The sequence below is a fragment of the Canis lupus genome, chromosome 1, assembly GCF_011100685.1.
Source record: "Canis lupus familiaris isolate Mischka breed German Shepherd chromosome 1, alternate assembly UU_Cfam_GSD_1.0, whole genome shotgun sequence".
Classification (NCBI taxonomy): Eukaryota; Metazoa; Chordata; class Mammalia; order Carnivora; family Canidae; genus Canis; species Canis lupus.
Window position 1 is genome coordinate 57839523 of NC_049222.1, and position 20856 is coordinate 57860378.

At 37.7% G+C, this 20856-nt stretch overlaps 1 protein-coding gene across 1 annotated transcript in view; it reads left to right on the top strand.

The window, feature by feature from the left end:
• Positions 1-11605, top strand: part of RFX6 (regulatory factor X6) — a 55740-nt gene extending 44135 nt beyond the window's left edge. The window contains exons 14-19 of the mRNA XM_038525491.1: positions 399-516; positions 2550-2672; positions 3454-3660; positions 4790-5302; positions 6149-6361; positions 10113-11605. Of these exons, the coding sequence (XP_038381419.1) occupies positions 399-516; positions 2550-2672; positions 3454-3660; positions 4790-5302; positions 6149-6361; positions 10113-10288 (1350 nt within the window). The 3' untranslated portion in view covers positions 10289-11605. The remainder of the gene's footprint in view (positions 1-398; positions 517-2549; positions 2673-3453; positions 3661-4789; positions 5303-6148; positions 6362-10112) is intronic.
• The last annotated feature ends 9251 nt before the right edge of the window (positions 11606-20856 follow it).

Below are 20856 nucleotides of genomic sequence, written 5' to 3' on the forward strand. Positions count from 1 at the left end.
TTCTCCTGGAAAGAAAACAGATTATCATTCAGGACCAGAGAAGTCAGAGTTAATCATTCACAGAAATATATAACCCTTCTTTGACACTTCACCTTCTGTTCTTTTTAAAGTTCTGTCAAAGGAAAATGAAGAGATAAAATATTTTGTGAATTATTTTATTTTGGTGCCCAGTTCTGTTAGGTAACAGAACCATATGGAATGAAGCTCTTTTAACCTTAATAATGACAACAAAGAGAGACGAGCATTAAATTCCCCAGATAGATCACTATATCTGATAAAAAAATTGCATGTCATGCCATCTGTCTGTTTGTCAGACAGCTTATCAACCCCTTGATTTTATGAAGGATGCATGTAGTAATGAGATGACAGATTTTATAGTTTCATTTTCTTCCTTGTAGACCAGCAAACAAAATGGAAGATCATTAAAGAAGAGGGCTCAAGACTTTCTGCTTAAGTGGAGCTTTTTTGGTGCTCGAGTGATGCATAACCTCACCTTGAACAATGCATCCAGTTTTGGTATCCTATGTGCTTGATAAAGCTCTTCCTACCTGAATACATCATTCACTCTCCAGTTGCATTCCCTAGCAGTTTTTAAACATGTGGCACTGTAATTTCTCAAATCTATCGAGCCAGTAGACAATGGTAGTTATGAGCCTGGGTTTTGGAGTCAGACCGCATGCAGAGTTACATCCTAATACTGCTTCTCTCTGGCTTGGTTTTTACTCAAGTTGCTCTGCTCCCTATAGAAGGGGATGAATATTTACAGCAGCATTATCAACAGTGGCCAAACTATCGAAAGAGCTCAAATGTCTATTGGCTGATGAATGGACAAAGAAGATGTGGTATATATATACAATGGAAGATTACTCAGCCATAAAAGAGAATGAAATCTTGCCATTTGCAACGACATGGATGGAGCTAGAGGGTATTATGCTAAGTGAAATGTCAGAGAAAGACAAATACCACATGATTTCACTCATAAGTGGAATTTAAGAAACAAAACAGATGAATGTAGGGGAAGGAAAAAAAGAGAGAGGGAAGCAAACTATAAGAGATTCTTAACCCTAGAGTGTTCTTAGAGCAGCAGCTCAGGGCTTCTGGTGGGGATGTGGGTGGGGATGGACTATATGAGGGATGGGTATTAAGGAGGGCACTAGTTGTGTTGAGCACTGGGTGTTATATGTAAGTGATGAATCACTAAATTCTACTCCAGAAACCAATATTACACTGTATGTTAACTAACTAGAATTTAAATAAAAACTTGAAGCACAAAAGAAAAGAGGATAAATACTCCTCTTATTGGGTTGTGTAGGCACTTTAGTGAGATTTTATATATATATATATATATACACAAACACAGTGAGATTATATATATATATATAAACACAGTCTAGTACCCAGTGAACACTTAATGAATAGGAGCTATTATCATTACATCCTATTAGTGCTTGGATAAATTTTTTTTTTGTTAAACAAACAAGTAAACAATAATTAGTACATTATTTTCCAAAGGCACTACCCATTGAAGTATGGCAAATTTTTGCATCTTTTCCAGGAACCACATAACTGCACTCTGAGAATCAAAGAGCAGCCGAGAAGACATGTTCTCATATGTTTCTGAAACATCTTTCCTGATCGATTTGACTTGTGCCACAAACTGAGTCAAGTCAGATCTTCCAGAAATTGAATACTTTCATTTTCCTAAAATTTCTGGGATTCTTAGTTTGCAGCTATGATGCTAGCTCATGGACAGTACTTCTGCATTTAGTAGTAGTTGCTTTTCTAGAAATCTTCAAATTATAAATAGGTTATAGTTAACTAGGTTGTTTTTATTTAATTCTCAGTAGAATTAGATAAAATCAGTGAACTTGCATGGAGGGATGAATAAAACATATTGAGCCTATTATTTGAAATATCTTGCTTATATGTGAAGTTTCTTAAAATATACAACACCGAAGCCTGACTTTATTATGAAACCAGACTTTTGTTGGGAAATCGGTGGAATAGTCCAAAGAAGTTTAAGATTTTCCAGGACAACTTCCAAATGAAAATGACTCTTTTGTTTTTTTTCCAAACCAAAGAGAACTTTGTTTCAGGCCAGAAAGACATCTTTCTTGATACTTTTTTCAGACCATGGTGGCCATTGTCTAATTATTTAGTACAAAGTAAACAGAAATAGAGCAGAGTAGAGCTCATTCTCCCCAGGTTAAAGCTTATCACACTCCAATGTGTGCCCTCTTAAAGCATAAAGCATGTCTCACTTTCATCCGTATTTTCCTTTGATGTAATTAGTGGCCAAAGAGCTGGCAGGACAGTACACACAGTAAGCTGGGCAGGCGGTACACAGAAAGATTAGAGACTCAAGTTAAGCATGTTGGTCTTAGCAGGTCATTTAAAGTCCAACAAGTATTTGTTTATTTCAGTTGCTCCTTGTAAAGTGTTGTGAGATGGTCACAAAGATAACTCGACTTCTCTCTCTCTCTTTCCTTCTCCTTCTCTCCCTCCTTTTATCTCATAATGCCCTCTCCCCATTCCCATCCACAAACAAGGTTCTTTCCATTTGATCCGAATGCTTCTTGATGAATACATTCTCCTTGCCATGGAGACCCAGTTCAATAATGACAAAGAACAGGAGTTACAGAATTTATTGGACAAGTATATGAAGAATTCAGGTAATTTAAAATGTATATCTTATTTTTTGCATATTTCTTTCTTTAAACCTAAATTCAAGAATTTGTAAGTACACGTTGAGTGGGTCGATAAGTCTCAGTTTTTTTCCCCGAGTGTGTCACAACTAACAGAGGGTGTCAACACTATTGGAACACTAGTTTTTCTCTCCACCATTTACACATAGAGTAGTCAAAGGAGTTTACTGGAAGCTCTGGAGGATATAAAATTGATGTTCTTGGGAGAATTTACACGAAGGTAGAGAGGTGATTATAACAACAACAAAAAAATAACCATAATTCAAGACAACACCTGTGGTACACCACCTCATATAAATGGTGTAGAAATAAGTTCTATAGAAGTTTATTTTTTTTAATTTTTTAAGATCTCCGGTCTTCGGGATCACACCCTAGGCCAAAGGCAGGCGCTCAACTGCTGAGCTACCCAGGGATCCCCTCTATAGAAGTTTAGAGAAGGAAGAGAACATTTCAGTTTGAGATGTGATGACTTGCATTTTGAAGTCTGTCCACTCCAGAGTAGATTCCTAAGTGCTCCTCAGAACACACTTCACACTCACAACTGTGCAGATAACAATGACCACTAAACCCCAGCACCACTGCCATGACCAAACATCTGCCAGCCTCGTTTCCCATGGAAGATATTTCTCTGCAGTTGCCAGATTTATGACACAACCCTAAAACATTTTCAGTTTCCTTTTCTTGGGCTTATTTGTTAGGAATATGGGAATGATGTTAGCTTTCCCATTTAAAAAAAAAATCTTTCCAGATGCAAGTAAAGCTGCCTTCACTGCTTCTCCAAGTTCATGCTTTCTGGCCAACCGTAATAAAGGCAGCACCGTTTCCAGCGACACTGTGAAGAATGAAAGCCATGTGGAAACAACCTATCTTCCTCTGTCATCCAGTCACCCCGGAGGCTTACCCTCTGCTCTGCACCCATTCCCTGCTGGGAATACAGACAACATGCCACTCACAGGTATGCTGTGAAATGCTTGGGCCTCACCACATCTCCTTTATTTTCTTCAAAACTGATAACGTCTAGCCATTGCAAGATTTTAAAAGATTTGCCTTTCTATTAAAGCTTTATAATATTTTTGTGATTTTCATCATTTGTCATTCACGCTTTTATCAATACCACTATTAACATAGGTACTACACTGTGAGGTGGTCGTTTCGTTATATTGGAAGTACAGATAATGAGTTGTCTTCATTCAGTGGAAGAAAAAATTAGAGTAGGTATAAATAAGATTCTGAAGATGCCTTGAGAGTCAAAAAAATGGGATTCTTATTTATTTTTGGCTTCTGAGAAGATTTTCTTTCTCCCCCATTAAAAAGTAGATTTGGTCATTTTAGGATAACCACTTCAATAATTTTCCTCTTTGGTCTGGAGTCCCCGTTGTGTCAGTCTGAATGTTTAGTGGCTTGTACTCACTACTAGATAATACTGTTCTAAGTCCACTACTTGCCTTAATTCACAGATATAATTTCATTGGACACACAGAATTTTAATCCTGGAAGGCCTTTTAGTTCAGGGGCCTAATTCCACCAATGGAGAATCAGACACCAAGGAACTTGGTGGCATCAAAACTCCATTGTTCATCAGTGGTGTTTGCATGATGTTTTGAATTGGCTGCTTTGAAGCCATGCCATTTTGACCTTATTGCCTTTTTCTTTTACCCTAAAAATCAAACCAGTTAGCATTCAGCTTGTTTTTTAATTATGGAAAATGTAAGAACAGAGCCCTTGACCTTCCCATGCTTGAGCTCTAACCGTTTTCGTACCCATGGAAGCATGAGGCCTTCCCAAACTTTCATGCATAATTACTAACTCCAAAAGTCTTCACTGTTGTGAAATAGACATGTATTGTGATGGTTTTATTATTTATTTATTTATTTATTTATTTATTTATTTATTTATTTATTGTGATGGTATCTTTGAAACCTAGGTTTTTGGTGTTCCCCAAAACACCAGGTTTTGTTGTTTTTAGAGAATAGGAATGAACCAAATCGGGAAAAATATTAATAAATCTTTTGAATAATTTTTAAAGATGTGCACCCATCTGTTTTAATATGCCACTGGTGAATGCTGCAGTAATTTTTTTCCAGGTCAAATGGAGCTTTCCCAGAGCACTGGTCAACTGATGACACCCCCCATTTCTCCAGCCATGGCAAGCCGAGGAAGCGTCATTAACCAAGGGCCAATGGCGGGGAGACCTCCAAGTGTGGGCCCAGTCCTGTCAGCCTCCTCACACTGCTCAACATTCCCAGAGTCCATCTATCCTACCCACCCTCAAAGCAACCATGACTTTTATGGGACCAACTCTAACTATCAGACTGTGTTTAGGGCACAGCCTCACCCCCCATCAGGACTCTATCCTCATCGCCCTGAGCATGGTCGATGCATGGCCTGGAGTGAACAGCAGCTTTCTAGAGACTTCTTCAGTGGCAGCTGTGCTGGGTCTCCATATAATTCTCGACCACCTTCCAGCTATGGACCATCCTCACACAGCCAAGATTCACACAGCATGCAGTTTTTAAATACAGGAAGCTTCAATTTTCTGAGCAACACAGGGGCTGCCAGCTGCCAAGGAGCAACATTGCCTCCGAATTCACCTAATGGTATTGAAATTTTAAAGAATTTTTCCTGGTTCTTGAGATGGCAGTAAGGCAAAATCAGACATTGAGCTCTACCTCTGCTGAGCAGCATGTCATCCCATGTAAAGTTTCTAAAGATCTTGGAATGTTAGGTGTTTGAAGCTCATTTCTTTCATATACAAACATATATCTAATTCTTGTGGTTTTTTTAAAGTTGCCCTTCTAAATCCCCAAATGATAAAAATATTAGGTCAAACGTGTGTTTGAGATCTCCCTTAATAAGCCCAAAAGAAGAATGTTTTGTCCTTTGAAAATATTCCTATTGAATAATGTTTCTTCTAGAGAACTAGCAGCAGATCTTACAGCTTAGGACCCAAACAGTGCTCCCTGTTAGTCTGATAAAACACTTAAAGTTTAGGGAGTTGGAAAGATCCGTGACTTCAGCTGCCAAAGCAGCTCTGCGTCCTCTTTCCTAAATGTAGGCCAGTCCTTCTTCCAGAAACACAATTCTGTAGATACAACTGGTATTTGACAAGCAGTGTAATCTTTGCGAGAGGTTAGTAGTGCTTTTTTTCTTTAAAAGAAGATCTTGTTAATGTAGATGAGGAGAATATGAGAGAGATGTAGTCTTTTATCTGAAAATTAGCAATAGAATAACTCCTTTGTATTTTTTAAAAATAAAAAGCCAGCATTGTGAACCATAGCCATTATACAAGCACAAATCCAATTCTATATAGTAAATGTAGCTGTGAATGTCATGTTTATAATGCAATATCTTTAGGGCTCTACTCTATTGCCTTGTCCCTTTTCCCTTCCTGTAATATTTTTTGTAATAAGTGAACAGAACATTCTTGACATTTTCTGTTCTAGGATACTATGGAAGTAACATAAACTACCCAGAGTCTCATAGGCTTGGATCGATGGTGAATCAACACGTTTCCGTCATCAGCAGTGTTCGCTCACTGCCTCCCTACAATGACATCCACGATCCACTTAACATTTTAGATGACAGTAGTAGAAAGCAGACCAGCTCGTTTTACGCAGACACATCGCCTTCCGTTGCGTGTCGAACTCCAGTAGTAGGTAAATTATTTTAGTAGTTCTTGGAGACATTTTAAAAAGCTATGAATATCAGGTATGTAGTTTTGCTCTGGAGGGTGACTGTTGAGGTGAGCTGGGCACTCATGCTCTCACGGGTGATCTATCCCTTTGGATCTGAAGTCTAATTTTTGTATCTATTGATAATAGTCTTCCCCGTTCTCAGTATATATGTCACTGTGCAGCCTACTGCCAAATCTGTTATTCTTTAAAAGAGAATAGCTGGCACCTTTTATGTTTGCAAAAAAGAAATATAACCCATCAGCCATAGTCTAAAGACTTTACCTTTTATGAAAGCAGTAATGATGTCTTTTTCTCCCTCTTTCTGATTCACTGTTGGATGCAGGGGCAGTGCCAAGAGGTGTCTTTGGACCCCATAATCTCCAGCAGTACCCTAAACCACTCCAGGTTCAAAATAATGGTGATTTGTGATAGAGGTTACTGTCATTTTCTCAATAATATGTAAAATGTGATTAGACAGCTTTGCAGAAAATGTTGCTCCTTTTATTGTTCTGCTACATACGGTTTAAGTAAAAAATGAGCAAAACTGTGTGTTTGCCATGAAGTCCCCTCGCATCTTCTTCTAACTGGGTTGCTCTCCCTGGGAAAATCCTGAGACTTGTACTAGATGTGTTAGCAGTACCCAGCTAAGTGTCTGCCACATAGTAGGAACTCCACACATCAGTGAGTTGGAAAAAAAGGGGCAAAATACATGGGTAGAAGCAGTTTCCTGTATTAGGAATAAGGGATCACATGCAAGTATAGATGCATGTAAGTGTCAAGGCAGAGTGTTAATGTTTATATGCGATGGTTGAAATCTTCCAATGGAATGGATTTCAAGCTAGGATAAGTAAAGGGCTTTGACACCCAATGGGAGCATAAGGGAGAAGGAGACACATTCCATCTCTCCTCCTCAGTGTGCTTTTCCAATAACTCAATAGGAAGCACCTCTTCCCTTCCCGTGACCATTACAGATGCTCCCTGAGCAGAATCTAGCAGCTCATCTCCTGTTATCTGCAGATGGTCATTGCTTCTAGGTTACTCTAATGAAGCAGAAAATTCCACTTCAGGAAGTTTCCTCACCGTGAGACTAAAATGTATCATGTTGCTATTGTTACTATTAGTTCTGTTTACTTGTAGAGATAGTGGAAGCTTTGCTGGAACATAGCTTGGGTGTAGGATGGATTCTAAGCTCTAGTCATCAGAGGTGGCTTACAGGTAAATGGCAGAGAGGGCTTCTGAGTGAAGGGAGGACCCACTGTCTGCTTCCTTAGTTATAAAGCCTGGTTTTCAGGGACAGCGAAGAAGGTAGTCAGAAAAATGAGAAAAACAGCAATGAGAAGCCAGCAACCACACATGCAGGAAATGCAGTGTCAGAGAGCCAGTTGGTCAGATTCTCAGGAACTTACTAACATGTGCCAAACTTCATTCTAGGCATTGAGGTTATGGTGGCAATTGGGATGGAATTCCTGACTATAAGAAGTTTACATTCTAGTGAAGAGAGATAGAGCAATGGGTATATAGACAAATGCATTACAAAGATAACGTTGGATACTCTGAAGTCAATTAAATGGGTAAAATGACAAATAATGATGGAGAAACTGCTTTCAGTCAGATAGTTGGGAAAGGAATCCTGAGGCAGGGATATTAGAGTTGAAAGCTGAATGATGAGGCAATGACACAAAGGGCTGAGGATGGAGTTCTAGGCAGAAGAAATGACAAGTGCATAGTCTCTGAAATGGAAACAAGGAAAATTCAGTGGGCAGAAAGAAAGCCAGGGTGTTTTGAGCATAGTGAATGAAGACAGTGTAAAAAATAAATCAGTGGCCAGAGACCAGTTCACAGAAGATGTTGTGAATAAGGGCAGGAAGCTTGGATTCTGTCCTGCGTAGTGGGAAGTCATTGTAGCATTTGAAGGAGAGTGACAATTTACTGTATACTTGAGTGACATTAACCTGGCAGCTCCCTGCAGAATGAGAAGGTGCGGCAAAGGTGAGGTCATGAGACCAGTTAGGAGGCTGCTGTGTTGGTCCAGGTAGGAGAAGATGGTGGGTATTTTGTTATTTTTTTTTAAGATTTTATTTATTTATTTATTCATGAGAGACACAGAGAGAGAGAGAGGCAGAGACACAGGCAGAGGGAGAAGCAGGCACCATGCTGTGGGGGGGGGGGGGGCCTGACGTGGGACTCGATCCCAGGTCTCCAGGATCAGGTCCTGGACTGAAGGTGGTGCCAAACCGCTGAGCCACCCGGGCTGCCCTGTTATTGTTTTTTAAATTTAGAATAAATTAGTTAATATACAGTGTATTATCAGTTTCAGAGGTATAGTGATTGATCAGTTGCACTCAGTGCTCATTACCGCAAGCACCCTCCTTAATGCCCATCACCCAATTGCCCCATCCCCCCACACCTTCCCTCCAGCAACCTTCAGTTTGTTTCCTATAGTTAAGAGTCTCTTATGGTTTATCTCCCTCTCTGATTTTGTCTTATTTTATCTTTCCTTCCATTCCCATATATTCATCTGTTTCTTAAATTCCACATGTGAGTAAAATCACACAATATTTGTCTTAGCATAATACCATCTAGTTCCATCCACATTACTGCAGATGGCAAGATTTCATTCTGTTTGATGGCTGAGTAATATTCCATTCTACATATATACATCTTTATCCATTCATTTGTTGATGGACATCTGAGCTCTTTCCATATTTTGCCTATAGTGGACATTGCTTCTAGAAATACTAGGATGCGTGTACCCCTTCAAGTCAGTATGTTTGTATCCTTTGGATAAATACATAGTGTAATTGCTGGATTGTAGGGTAGTTCCATTTTCAATTTTTTGAGGAACCTCCATACTATTTTCCAGAGTGGCTGTACCAGTTTGCATTCCCACCAACAGTGTAAGAGGAATCACCTTTCTCTACATCCTTGCAAACATCTGTTGTTTGCCGACTTATTAATTTTAACCATTCTGACTTGTGAGAGGTGGTATCTCATTGTATTTTGATTTGTATTTCCCTGATGCTTAATGATGTTGAGCCTGTTTTTCGTGTGTCTGTTGGTCATTTGTAGATCTTCTTTGGAGAAGTGTCTGTTCATGTCTTCTGACATTTCTTGACTGGATTATTTGCTCTTTGGGTGTTGAGTTTAAGAAGTTCTTTATAGATTTTGGATACTAGCCCTTTATCTGATAAGATATTTACAAATATCTTCTCCCATTCTGTAGGTTGCCTTTTTGTTTTGTGGATGCTTTTGTTGCTGAGCAAAAGTTTTTATCTTGATAAAGTCTCAGTAATTCATTTTTGCTCTTGTTTCTCTCGCCTTTGGAGACATCTAGCAAGAAGTTGCTGTGGCTAAGGTCACAGAGGTTGCTGTCTGTGTTTTTCTCTAGGATTTTGATAGATTCTTGCCTCACATTTAGGTCTTTCATCCATTTTGAGTTTATTTTTGTGTATGGTGTAAGAAAGTGGTGAAGATGGTGGTTTGAACAATGGAAGAAGTATGGGTGGAAAGAGGAGGTAGATTTGGGATATATTTGGGTGATAAGGTTGTCTGAATTTAAGTTTGAAATTGAGTTTTCTTCATGAAATCTGTAGAAGGAAAAACAATTTCTAGGAAAATAGAATAAATATGTGTGATCAATGCAAACATAAACATAGAGACTTAAAGTGAGTGGCACTTGCAAAGAAAAAAATGTCAGTCAATATTCAATTGCTGATTATATTTTCCTTTACAGCATCCAGCTTGCAAACCCCAATTCCTTCCTCCTCATCTCAGTGTATGTATGGAACTTCCAGTCAGTATCCAGCTCAAGAGACCCTGGATTCCCATGGAGCGAATGGTAGAGAAATGGTGTCCTCTTTACCACCCATCAACACTGTGTTCATGGGAACAGCAGCTGGAGGCACTTAAACCAACAATGTTGGGTGGGGATTGAAACCAAAAATCTCTACTGCTCAACTACTATTCACTCAGATTGCTATCAGGGTAAAGAAAATGGAATATACAGTGACAAAACATTGTTTTTCAAGTCACTGTTACAAAACTTTGGACAACTCCATAATGAGTGGAGATACTTGCAGACTTTGCTTGCCCACAAATTGTTTAAAATGTGATCTCATTATTAATTATAGTTTCAAACATTATCAAATGGAACCAGTGGAGCTTTGAAGATGCAAACATTCCAACTCTGAAGATTTAATATTTTGCTTCCTAATTTATTGAAAAGTCTGTGTGCTGTTTCATATTTGGTCTATAAAAGGAAAAAAATATTTAATGCCTTTAAAATAACTTTAATTTATTAGGGTCTCAGAATCATTGTTTACTATCCCTTATTTGACCAAAAGTCAAATGTGTATGTACTACCTCCTATGGAAATGTTTACAGGGTCAAGACTTAATTCAATTCAGCCTAGACCAAAGTTGCTTGACTTTCAATCCTGTGCGTTAGTGTGATGATTTCTGTTACATAGCAGTATTCGAATTCTATGTAACTGAATGGAGATTATAAATGCTTTCCCACTTTATTTAAGAAAGATAAGAAATGAAAGAAATAAAGTACGGAAATATTTTTAAAGGCTCGATTGCTCTCAGAGCTGTTACTGTTTCTGAAAAATGCTTGGGATTTTCAGGTGAAGCTCCTTTGAATATTGAATTAAAGACTAAAGATGGTTGGTCAAAACATCGTAATTCAAGAATACATTCCATATCATATCCATTCATATATATATATATATATATGTGTATATATATATATATATGGAAATTGTAGCTGATAGACTGAACTTCTGCAGATTTGAAAGCAGTCTTTAATCAAGTACGTGGCTTAGAAACTAAGAGCGAATGATCATCTGAAAGCAGGGATCATCTGAAAGCAAAGAGAAATTTAAAAGTGAGGAATTTATTCCATATGAGTTAAGAAAATTTGAAAATTTGATACACCATCTATCTAACTCTTTTTTTTTTTTTTTTCTTTATCATATGTCTTAGCTGAGAGGTCTGTAGTAGGACTTATGGCCTGTAATGGCAAACCTCTATTAACTTCACAGGCTTTTCCTATCATCTTACAACAGCCCTTAGATTATTTGTATTAAGGATTGGGTTATACTGTGATCTCCAGGTACATTCTTAAAGGATTTGTAAGCCCCAAATGCCCATTATCCATCATGATGTAATTTGGTGAAGACAAACTGTGGAATTGTTTTCAGCAAACAATAAACAATGAATTGTGGACTTGTCAGAGTGTTGCTACCATTTGCTCAGTAGCGTGCTTAGTAGCATGTAGTTTATGAGCTAATTAATTGAGCAGAAGAATTTTGCAACAGCAACAAATCATGAGAAAAGCAATAGATGTTGTATTACTTGCTATAGTAATATTGGAAGAGTACAAAGGGTAGTGAAATTAATAAGGGCTTGGGATGAAGTAAAAACCAAAACAGCTTTAAGAAATGTTTGGATATAAGTCTTGAAAATTAAGAACCAAATTTCCACTGTATAGTAATTATATATTCAGCATGTATTTTGTGTCAGACACATTGGAAGATGCAAGTTGAAAAAGATGAAAATGAAAATACAAAGACTATAAAATAACTCTGCCAATACTTTTACTAAATTCCAATGTAACGATGAAGGGGCCATATGATAGGAAACAGAAACTCACTGAAGATTTTTGAGTAAAGAGTAAAATGGAGGAAGTGATGTTTAGGGAATAGCCAGCAGCAGCTGGAAAGGGAGATGGACCAGATGGAGGAGTAGCTAACCCAAGAATGGGCTATTTCTGAGACCATCTCTCTCATCCAGATATTCAGCAGATAAGCGCAGAGACTACATGGAAGCAGAGTGAAGGGAGCAGGAGAATGAAGCCCAAGCATCGTTTCAAAGAGGCATGAGCATCATTTAGTACAATTGAAGGATTAGCAATTTACTAGATTATAAGGGATTACAAAAATCCCTTTATAAGGGATTACAAAAATACATTAATAGTGGCTCTAAAGTTTTCCTTAACCCTATTTGCAGAACATTTCAGTATAAATAGCTGACTCTAGATTGATGGCCCCTTTGTAGAAGGGGGAAATGATCTGGAGCCGGGTGAGTCCAGAAGATAAGTGAACGTTATCTCTGGGCCTCATGTGTGTCTGGCTGATGACGAGGTGCTAAATTTTGACATCAAGAAGACTGATTTGCTCTTTCCCCCAGGCAGTGGCACTTGAGCTTTTCTCTCTTAGATGTATAATGGCATTTCTCAGTGTGGGCACTATTGGCTTGCAGGCAGGACAGTCCTATTTTTTGCAGGACTATTCTGCATATTGCACAGGATTTAGTATCCCCAACTCTCAAACACTAAATACCAAAGCACTCCCCTCACCCAGCCTTGTGACAACTGAAAACATCTTCCATATTTCTGAATGCCCCTGGAGAGGCAGGGCCAGTCCTTCATGAATGAAGTGACAGCATCTTTAATTTTACCTAGAGGGAGCTTGAGACATTTAATACCTTTCTCCCTTTCAGCTACAGTCATCATTTAAGAATTGTTTCTTTCAAGGATTTGAAGCTTGGATGCTCAAGGCATTTTCTGCTGTTCTTTAGGTTAATTTTAATACAGTTAAAGGATCTGGCCTAGTTTGTTAGTGTTTCTGTTTGTGAAAGTAAATAAATGATTCTTCAAGTAATTTTTAGAAGTTGTGAAGTATCAGTTATAGGGAAGTGACCTGTTCAAGCTAATGCTTATGGGAAGTCCAATATTAAGGTAAGAAATAAAAAAATCTAGAGGTTTATAATCTCAGTTCTTGGGGTACTACCTTTTAAATCTTGTGTTATAGTGGTAACTATAGATAAATGGCATAATGAGAAGTGAATGTTCCAAATAATTCAGTGGATTCTTGATACGATTCAGACACCAAGAGCCTGGTTTATAACAGCTTGAAGAAAAAGTAAAACCCAGGTATATCATTAACATAGAATTACAGATCAGAAGAGATCTGGTTTATTTTCCTCTCTCTGGGTAGTACTATACTCAGAAAAGTTAGAGCTCTCCTCAGTTGTATGTTCCCAAGTATGCTTTCTGGTTAGAAAGGCATTTTTTAAAATTATTTAAGCTAAGTTCTAATTACAGTTGTGATGTAAAATCTTTCTTTTTGTTTCTGATTTGAAAGAGAAAGTCCATGAGACCCTCAAGGTCATCCATGTCAAGAGCCCATTTTGGAAATGGGAAGGGGAATATTTTTTATTGCCATGACGCGTGACATGTAGTGTCAGGACCAAGGATGTGAGGATCCTGCAATGTGTGGGACAGATTTACACAATGAACTGTCCCATGTCAAAAGTCAATAACACGTCTATGGAGAAATGGAGGTAGACCAGTAGGCTGTGAGATGAATGTCCCCAAACTTTGCCTAGTAGTGGTGCTCCAAATTAAATGATATCTAACCCAATCAGATGAATTCTTCAGGAACTGTGACTATGAAACTCATATGCACAGCCTGGAGAGGCAAACAGGCAGAAGAGTAGGACTAGAAGCAGGGAGAAAGAGAAAGAGAGCTAGAGAGAAGCCAGTTGTGAGAGGGGTCCAGCAAGCAGCCACGAGTGGGCTCCTCTAACAGGACGCTGAGACAACAGGTGGCCAGAGCTAGACCTCTAGACACCAGAGCTGACACTATGCCATCGTGATCAGTGGGGCACAATGCCCAATTCCCCTCTGCCCTCTCATATTTACCCTTGGAGCCTTTATTGACATGGTCTCCATTTAGCCATTCAAAGTACACCTACTCTGACTACACCACTAGTTCACAGAAGCATGTGTTTCCTCTTCTTCAGAAAAACTTGATAAACAGTAAATTAGAGGCTCACTGGTGATGTTTTTCAACCATTGAATTTATGCTCATATAAATGCAGTCCACAAAAAAGAGACAAAGAAAACCAATAATTCTTGAAAGTGAGCCCAGGTAGTACATTCTCCCCATCCACCCACCCCCTTCAAAAAGAGAGAGAGAGAGAGAGAGAGAGAGAGAGAGAGAAAAGAAAAAAGAAAAGAAAAAAGAAAAACTCTTGGAGAGAAATGGATTCTGAAGCCCAAACCCAAAGTTCCAACTTTTCAAAAGAGCAGGAGACAAATGAGACTGATGTCTGAACTCCTTGGAAAGGGATATTACAAGCAATCAGATTTCTATATAACAGGGAGCAAAATTAATTGTCATACAAGTCTCATGATAACAGCTATGAGCTCTTCTGAAGCCTGGAGTAGCAAACTGATCATACTATATTTTGAAGGCAAATTTATAATCACAGGTGAGTTATAGAAATTTAAACAAAAACCTTCTAGGAAAGTAAACAATAGTGATTATAGCATATAGAACATTTTGTGCTTTGAGAAAGATAAGAAATGATGAGTTTATATAAAAGGTTATTGTACTATCTCGTTCAATTATTGAATTCTAAATTAAATCCTCAAGTTTGTAAATGGCAGAGAACATAACTTGTCTGCTCCAAAAGCACACTGATTAAATGAAAAGAAAATAAATTTCAGTTACTCCTTGATTATAGGTGTTAGCAATGCCTGGAAAAGATTGCTAGTTGCAATGAGTAATCTATTCATTAATTTTGAGATATTTGATTATAAAATAAGGTCCTATCTCTGTTCTGACTGGTAAAAGGTTTTCAATTAGTTTTCCAATCTCAAGATCTTATAAATAGGGGCACCTGGATGGCACAGTCAGTTAAGTATAGGCCTTTGGCTCAGGTCATGATCCCAAGATCCTGAGCTCGAGCCCCATGTCTGGCTTTCTGCTCAGTGGGGAGTCTGCTTCTCCCTCTCCCTCTGACTCTCCCTCCCCTTGTGTGCACATTCCTCTCTCTCAAGTGAATAAATAAAATCTTAAAAAGAAAAAAATCTTATCAACAGTGCTAATTTTTATTGATCTTGGGCATATAATATTATGGTAGAAATGTTTCTCATTATAAAAAGTCCATTACCAGAATGAGCGAATATAATTTATTTAGGGTTTTTTGTGTTGTTTTGTTTTGTTTTGTACAATCTAATCCAGTTGGAGAGATTTCTGATTATTTTTCCTCAAAATTCTCTTCTAATATCTATAATTTCAATCATATTCATGCAGGTGTTTATGGTAATAAAAATGACCACACATTAGTTTGACCATTTTACTTGACATATCTAGAAGTTCTGTTATAACTAGAAGGTTTTAGTTCTGTTTGTTCAATAGTAGTGGAAGCTTCAGACATATATATAAATACAGAATACTTCTAGATTCCTGTCCCTATTAAAAACTCTATCTCACTATTTACAAATGTTTGATTTAATGTCAAGACTTAAAATTTATTTATTGCTTGACTATTTTAATGAAATATTTTGGTCATGTTCTTAGGCTTGGTTGAGTTTTAAGAGTTTGTATGCTGAAAGCTCCAAAGGATACTCAGTTTTATCCCACATTTTAACAAATAATGTCTGCTCACACTGATAAAAAGGATAAGGGCCCTCCCTTCATGGATCTTACATTTTATGAGGCAAGGCAGACATTAAGCCAAGCATTTCCACAATTGGTTACAACTAAGAAATAATTCATTGACATTGTGAAGAGAGATAAAGGCTGCTCAGAGAATTAATGAGAGGTGAGCCCATGGAGATGTATTCAGGGCAGGGGTGGGGTAGGGGAAAGTGGATAGGGAAACTTCTTCAAGAAGTTGCATGCCGAGACTGGAAGAATAAGTGGGAAGTGGGTGACGTTGGGGAAGGAGATGGTGGAGGGGGAAGGGTTGAACAGGAAGGACGAGTTCAGGACAGGAATGCAGCCTGTAAGGGATCCAGTAACTGCAAGTAAAAGAGGAAAAGTTGTGACGGAGCCCGGAGAGTTTGGAAGAGCAGCCAGAATGAATCTAGAGATACCTCTGAGGCTTTCAAACTTTAAGGATGGTCATAGTGATTTATTGATGAAACAGAAGAAACATGATTAGGAAAATATATAAAATATTAGACGAGGATGGTAAGAATGTCCAGCTGAGATTTTTTTATAAACTCTAAAATGCTAAATTATTTCCAATGAATGCCATTGCTTTCCTAGAATCTACTACTAAAAATAGCCATTAAGTCCCTTTCACATGTTCTTACGAAAACACATAAGTAAGAAAATTAATCTCATGGTTTTCTTTTTTTATTGAGGTATAACTGACATGTCACACTGTATTAGGGTTAGGTGTTGGTTGTTTTCATGAAGCCTTAGTTTGGTTCTCTTTTTAAAAATTATGATTTCAGCCAGCAAAACTAGGTTTAATAGAATTCTCTATTCCTTTTCCACAAATTCGATCCCAGATCTCCTCCCTTGGAAAGGATGTTTAAATATCAGATAAGAAAAAATATTTTATTGCTTTTAAGTGGCATTTTTCTGTATTGCCTATGTGATTAATGCTGACCCTAAAATTGAAGGGATCTAAAGGTGAAGAGAAGGTCAAAACCAAGACTTCTCAGTGTCACATGGTGACTCTACCTCTTAAAGTAGATGTCAGAGAGTCTTTAAGTGAGAATTGGGTGAGGAACATGTTTACAAAAGTGAAAAATTAACTACTCAATATGATACCTGCTCTAAAGTAAAGAGAAACCATTGTTTTTATTAGTTGAAAACAAGGGTGGTGTTCTTACCAATCAATAGTCAGAATGAGGGTCAGAGATTTACAGCCTTCAAGCATCTTTAAACACACCCGGGGCAAATATAAGCTTCGTGGGTAGTTTGCTAATCAAGATTTGTCATTTTGCTTTGTGTGCTTTAGCTTATTAATGCTTTACGCGTGATCCCTGTGGAAAATAAAACTATTTCTATATTTTATATTGCAAAATGGCAAGACACCCTGCCTTTGAATTTGGGGGCAATATATTTTGTACTATTTGCCATCACCTCTCCCCACACACAGACTGTTTTTCACTTACACTCATTGTCACTGTCTGGGTACTTCTACAATTTATAATACTCATTTCAACCTTCTACCCCCCAAAGAAATTTCACCTAGAAAGTGTGCCTGAAGATAGTACCTGATGTATTTTTACAGGAAGTTGAGTATTCAGTTGCCTGGGGGGTTGAGGGCCCTTGGACAACAATCGAGCAAAGAAAACCCTCTGAGAGCTCATTGATCCTTTGATGAAAGATAACCCCTTGGCATATTGCATCTTAATGCTCCCCAGGGACCATAAGGGGGAAATGGCCAACAATGGACAAGTGAATTGGCAAAACCAGTTAGAATAGCCTGTCTATGCTAAGTGACTTGCCCTAGTGCAACTCCTGTATGGCTTTTCCTCTGCTCCCTGCCTATGAAGAGCTGAGACCATGAAAAATTCAGATAGGGCTCAGTAAGGACTAAGAAGTATTAAGATGACATAGGCTAGCCTTGAGTTCTAGGAAAGGCACCACTCCAAGAACCACCGATTTGCCTTTATATAACAGCTTTGAAGTGGTTTTTCAAGTTTCTGCTAAAATATGAAGAAAGGATTAACCTAAACTGTGATTTCAAAGTAGAGATAAAATACTTGATCTTATTTGTGAAGCACTTTAAAATGCTTACTACAGAGTCAGACAAATCTGTGTTTTGAAACCACACTAGTTGTGTGGCAAGTAACTTCTCTGAGACTCATTTTTCTCATCTGTAAAACGGGCTTTATAATACTGTCACGAAAGGTTTTGGTTGAGGGTTAACTGAGCTACTGCTTATAAAATATTTAGCAAGATAGTTTCTGTCATATTGCACAGGCTTAACACACAGTAACTGTTATTAATTGTCACTATTCTTCAAATCCCAATGGAATCAGTAATGTTATTGAATGCAATGCAAACTGTTCTTGTGTGCCTTTATGTATAATGTAGACTGCTATGCTGCTAGAGTTGTCTAGCAAGGTAACCTAAGCTAGTGTAATTAAATAAGAATTTATTATATAAAAGTAAAGGAAAAAGGCAAAATGTAGTAAATCATTAACTACTCCAATATGGTTCCATAGAAGTGACACTCACAGGATACAATATGGTGTGATTGTTAGATATGAAAACATTATTACAAGCAATATTTTAAAATAATCTGTTTATATATATTTTACTGGTTTCATACAATGATGCAAATTTTTCCTCGATTAATCAATAATTCTGGGAGTGAGCTATCAATGTTTATTTCAGTCCGATTGCTTTCTCAGACCTGTAATAAACAGCTATGAAAATATGTGATATTTTGGGGTGCCTGATCAGTCCATTAAGCATCCATCTTCAGCTCGGTCATGATCTCAGGGCCTTGGTATCAAGTCTCTAATCAAGCCCACTGTCAGGTTCCATGCTTAGGCTCCACGCTCAGCGGGGAGTCTGCTCGTCCCTCTGCCCCTCCTTCCATTTGTGCTCTCTTTCTCTCTCCCTCAAATACGTAAATAAAATCTTTTGAAAAATATGTGATTTTTCTGTGGAAATTTATATTAGGAAGAAAATATTTTTCATTGATTAACTTTTATTCCCCATTAAAAGTCAAAGTAGTATTTCAAAAGATTATAAATAGTTACGTTTATATTAAAATTTATGAAGTATTGGACATTTCTAATGCCTTCATACTGCAAGGTTGGGGACAAGGTTCTCTTTATTATTACTACGAGGGAACCTGTACCTTAGCCAAAAGCACTCTCTGAAGCCACTAAACTGAACATCAACAATGATTATTGAGCATCTCCTCCAACATGTTGTGCAGGCACCCAATGCTCAGCATGAATAGGCCAGGAGCCATTTGCTTTATTCTCAGATTGTGTTCTCATGTTTTCCCTCTTGTCATTACAGTGCTCTGGAAGCCAGAAGCCAGTTATGCTAACTTCCCCCTCCTTGCTCCCTTTCCTGGTCACTTTGTTCCTTCTAATTATCTTCCTGAGCTCTCATCTTTCTTTCTTTTTTTTTTTTTTTTTTTTGAGCTCTCATCTTTGTCATACTCAGACAACATCTGAATACAAACTCATCTCTTATCAGGATGATGGTAATAGCCTCAACTCAGTCCATTTCTTCATCACTTCCAGAGGGATCTTCCTTAAACAGACTATACTGCTGCTCAAGACCATTTTCTGCCCCTACTGTGATCTCAGAACAAGGCCCAAACTCATTAGCATGGGCCTAGGGCTTTTTTACTCTTCCTTCTTGGACTAATATTAATCAATATAATGCATATGCTCTTTGGAACTTTGTCTGCAGATGGAAGGTTCATAGGATTTTTAGATGTCAAAGTAATCACTGTGTAGGTACCAGGATTTCCTTTATGTTTTATGGTCAGAGTAGAAAGTGTAGGAATATGAATGATAAATGGTCAATAGAGATAAAATGTTTATAAAAATCAATAGCTTTAATGGCTTTAAAATATTTCAGGACATTAGCATTTGACATAAACAACACTGAAGGAACCTTATTTAATGGAAAATTTTGGCCTATCCTCCGTCTTTCTAATGTGTGACAAAGTGTTATTGAAAGGCTGAGGAAATAGACCTAGATAGACCACAATGATGTATAAGCAGATAGAGACCTAATTGAGGCTAAGGTTGAGATTTAAAATAAGTTAATACACAGGAATTCAATAAACACAATAAACTCTCTTCCTCTTCATCTGCCTCTCCTCTATTTGGATGATTCTTACTTAACTTCCCAGTTTGGATGTTGCATTGTCTAAGAAGTTACCCTGGAAACCCTAAAGTCCAGGTTAGTGTCCCTCCTATAATCTGCCTTTAGGTCCTAGACTTACTTCTCCAACATGACACCTAATATGCTATTTTTCTTTTGAACTTGACTGTAAATCTTGGGATGGCTGAGGTGATTGCTAGGTTTATTGATGCATTTCTATAATAAACTCATGTTTGATTAAAATTGCATGTAGGGAACACTTCTGAACACAGAATGAATAATCACCTTTGGGTTCATTACTCAAGATGCTGTGTGCCAAACAACACAATGAAGCCAGACCCAGGTGAATCAACAATCACTCTTCTGACAGGGACCCAGAACTGCACAAAGTAGGAACATTTACTGAAACTGGGCTTACCCTGGCATCGTCACTAATCTGAAGCATTCTTTGGAGATGAAAGTTGGCTATTCTTTTTGTCTTTACATTTGATTTGATTTTGAATCATAAGGTCGAAACACAATTCTATTCTAAAAACTAAGATCTAGTTATTTATTTTAGTAATCTAGGTTCTCAGTAAATATTGATTAACTCACTGATTGGTTGATTGTAGAGGACTAGAAAATGCCTTTGTGAGTCACAAGATCCAGATACGCATCCTAAATAAATGCTTGCACTTTTGCTTAAGGAGAGAGCTGGTAGGGTATTAACAACATTATTTGTAATAGAAAAAAAAATTAGAATGAACTTAAATGACCATCACTAAATGGATAAGAAAAAAATTCATGCAATGTAATACTATAATTTAGGCAAAATTAATGAATTAAACCTGTATCTAGTAACAAGAATAAATCATAATAT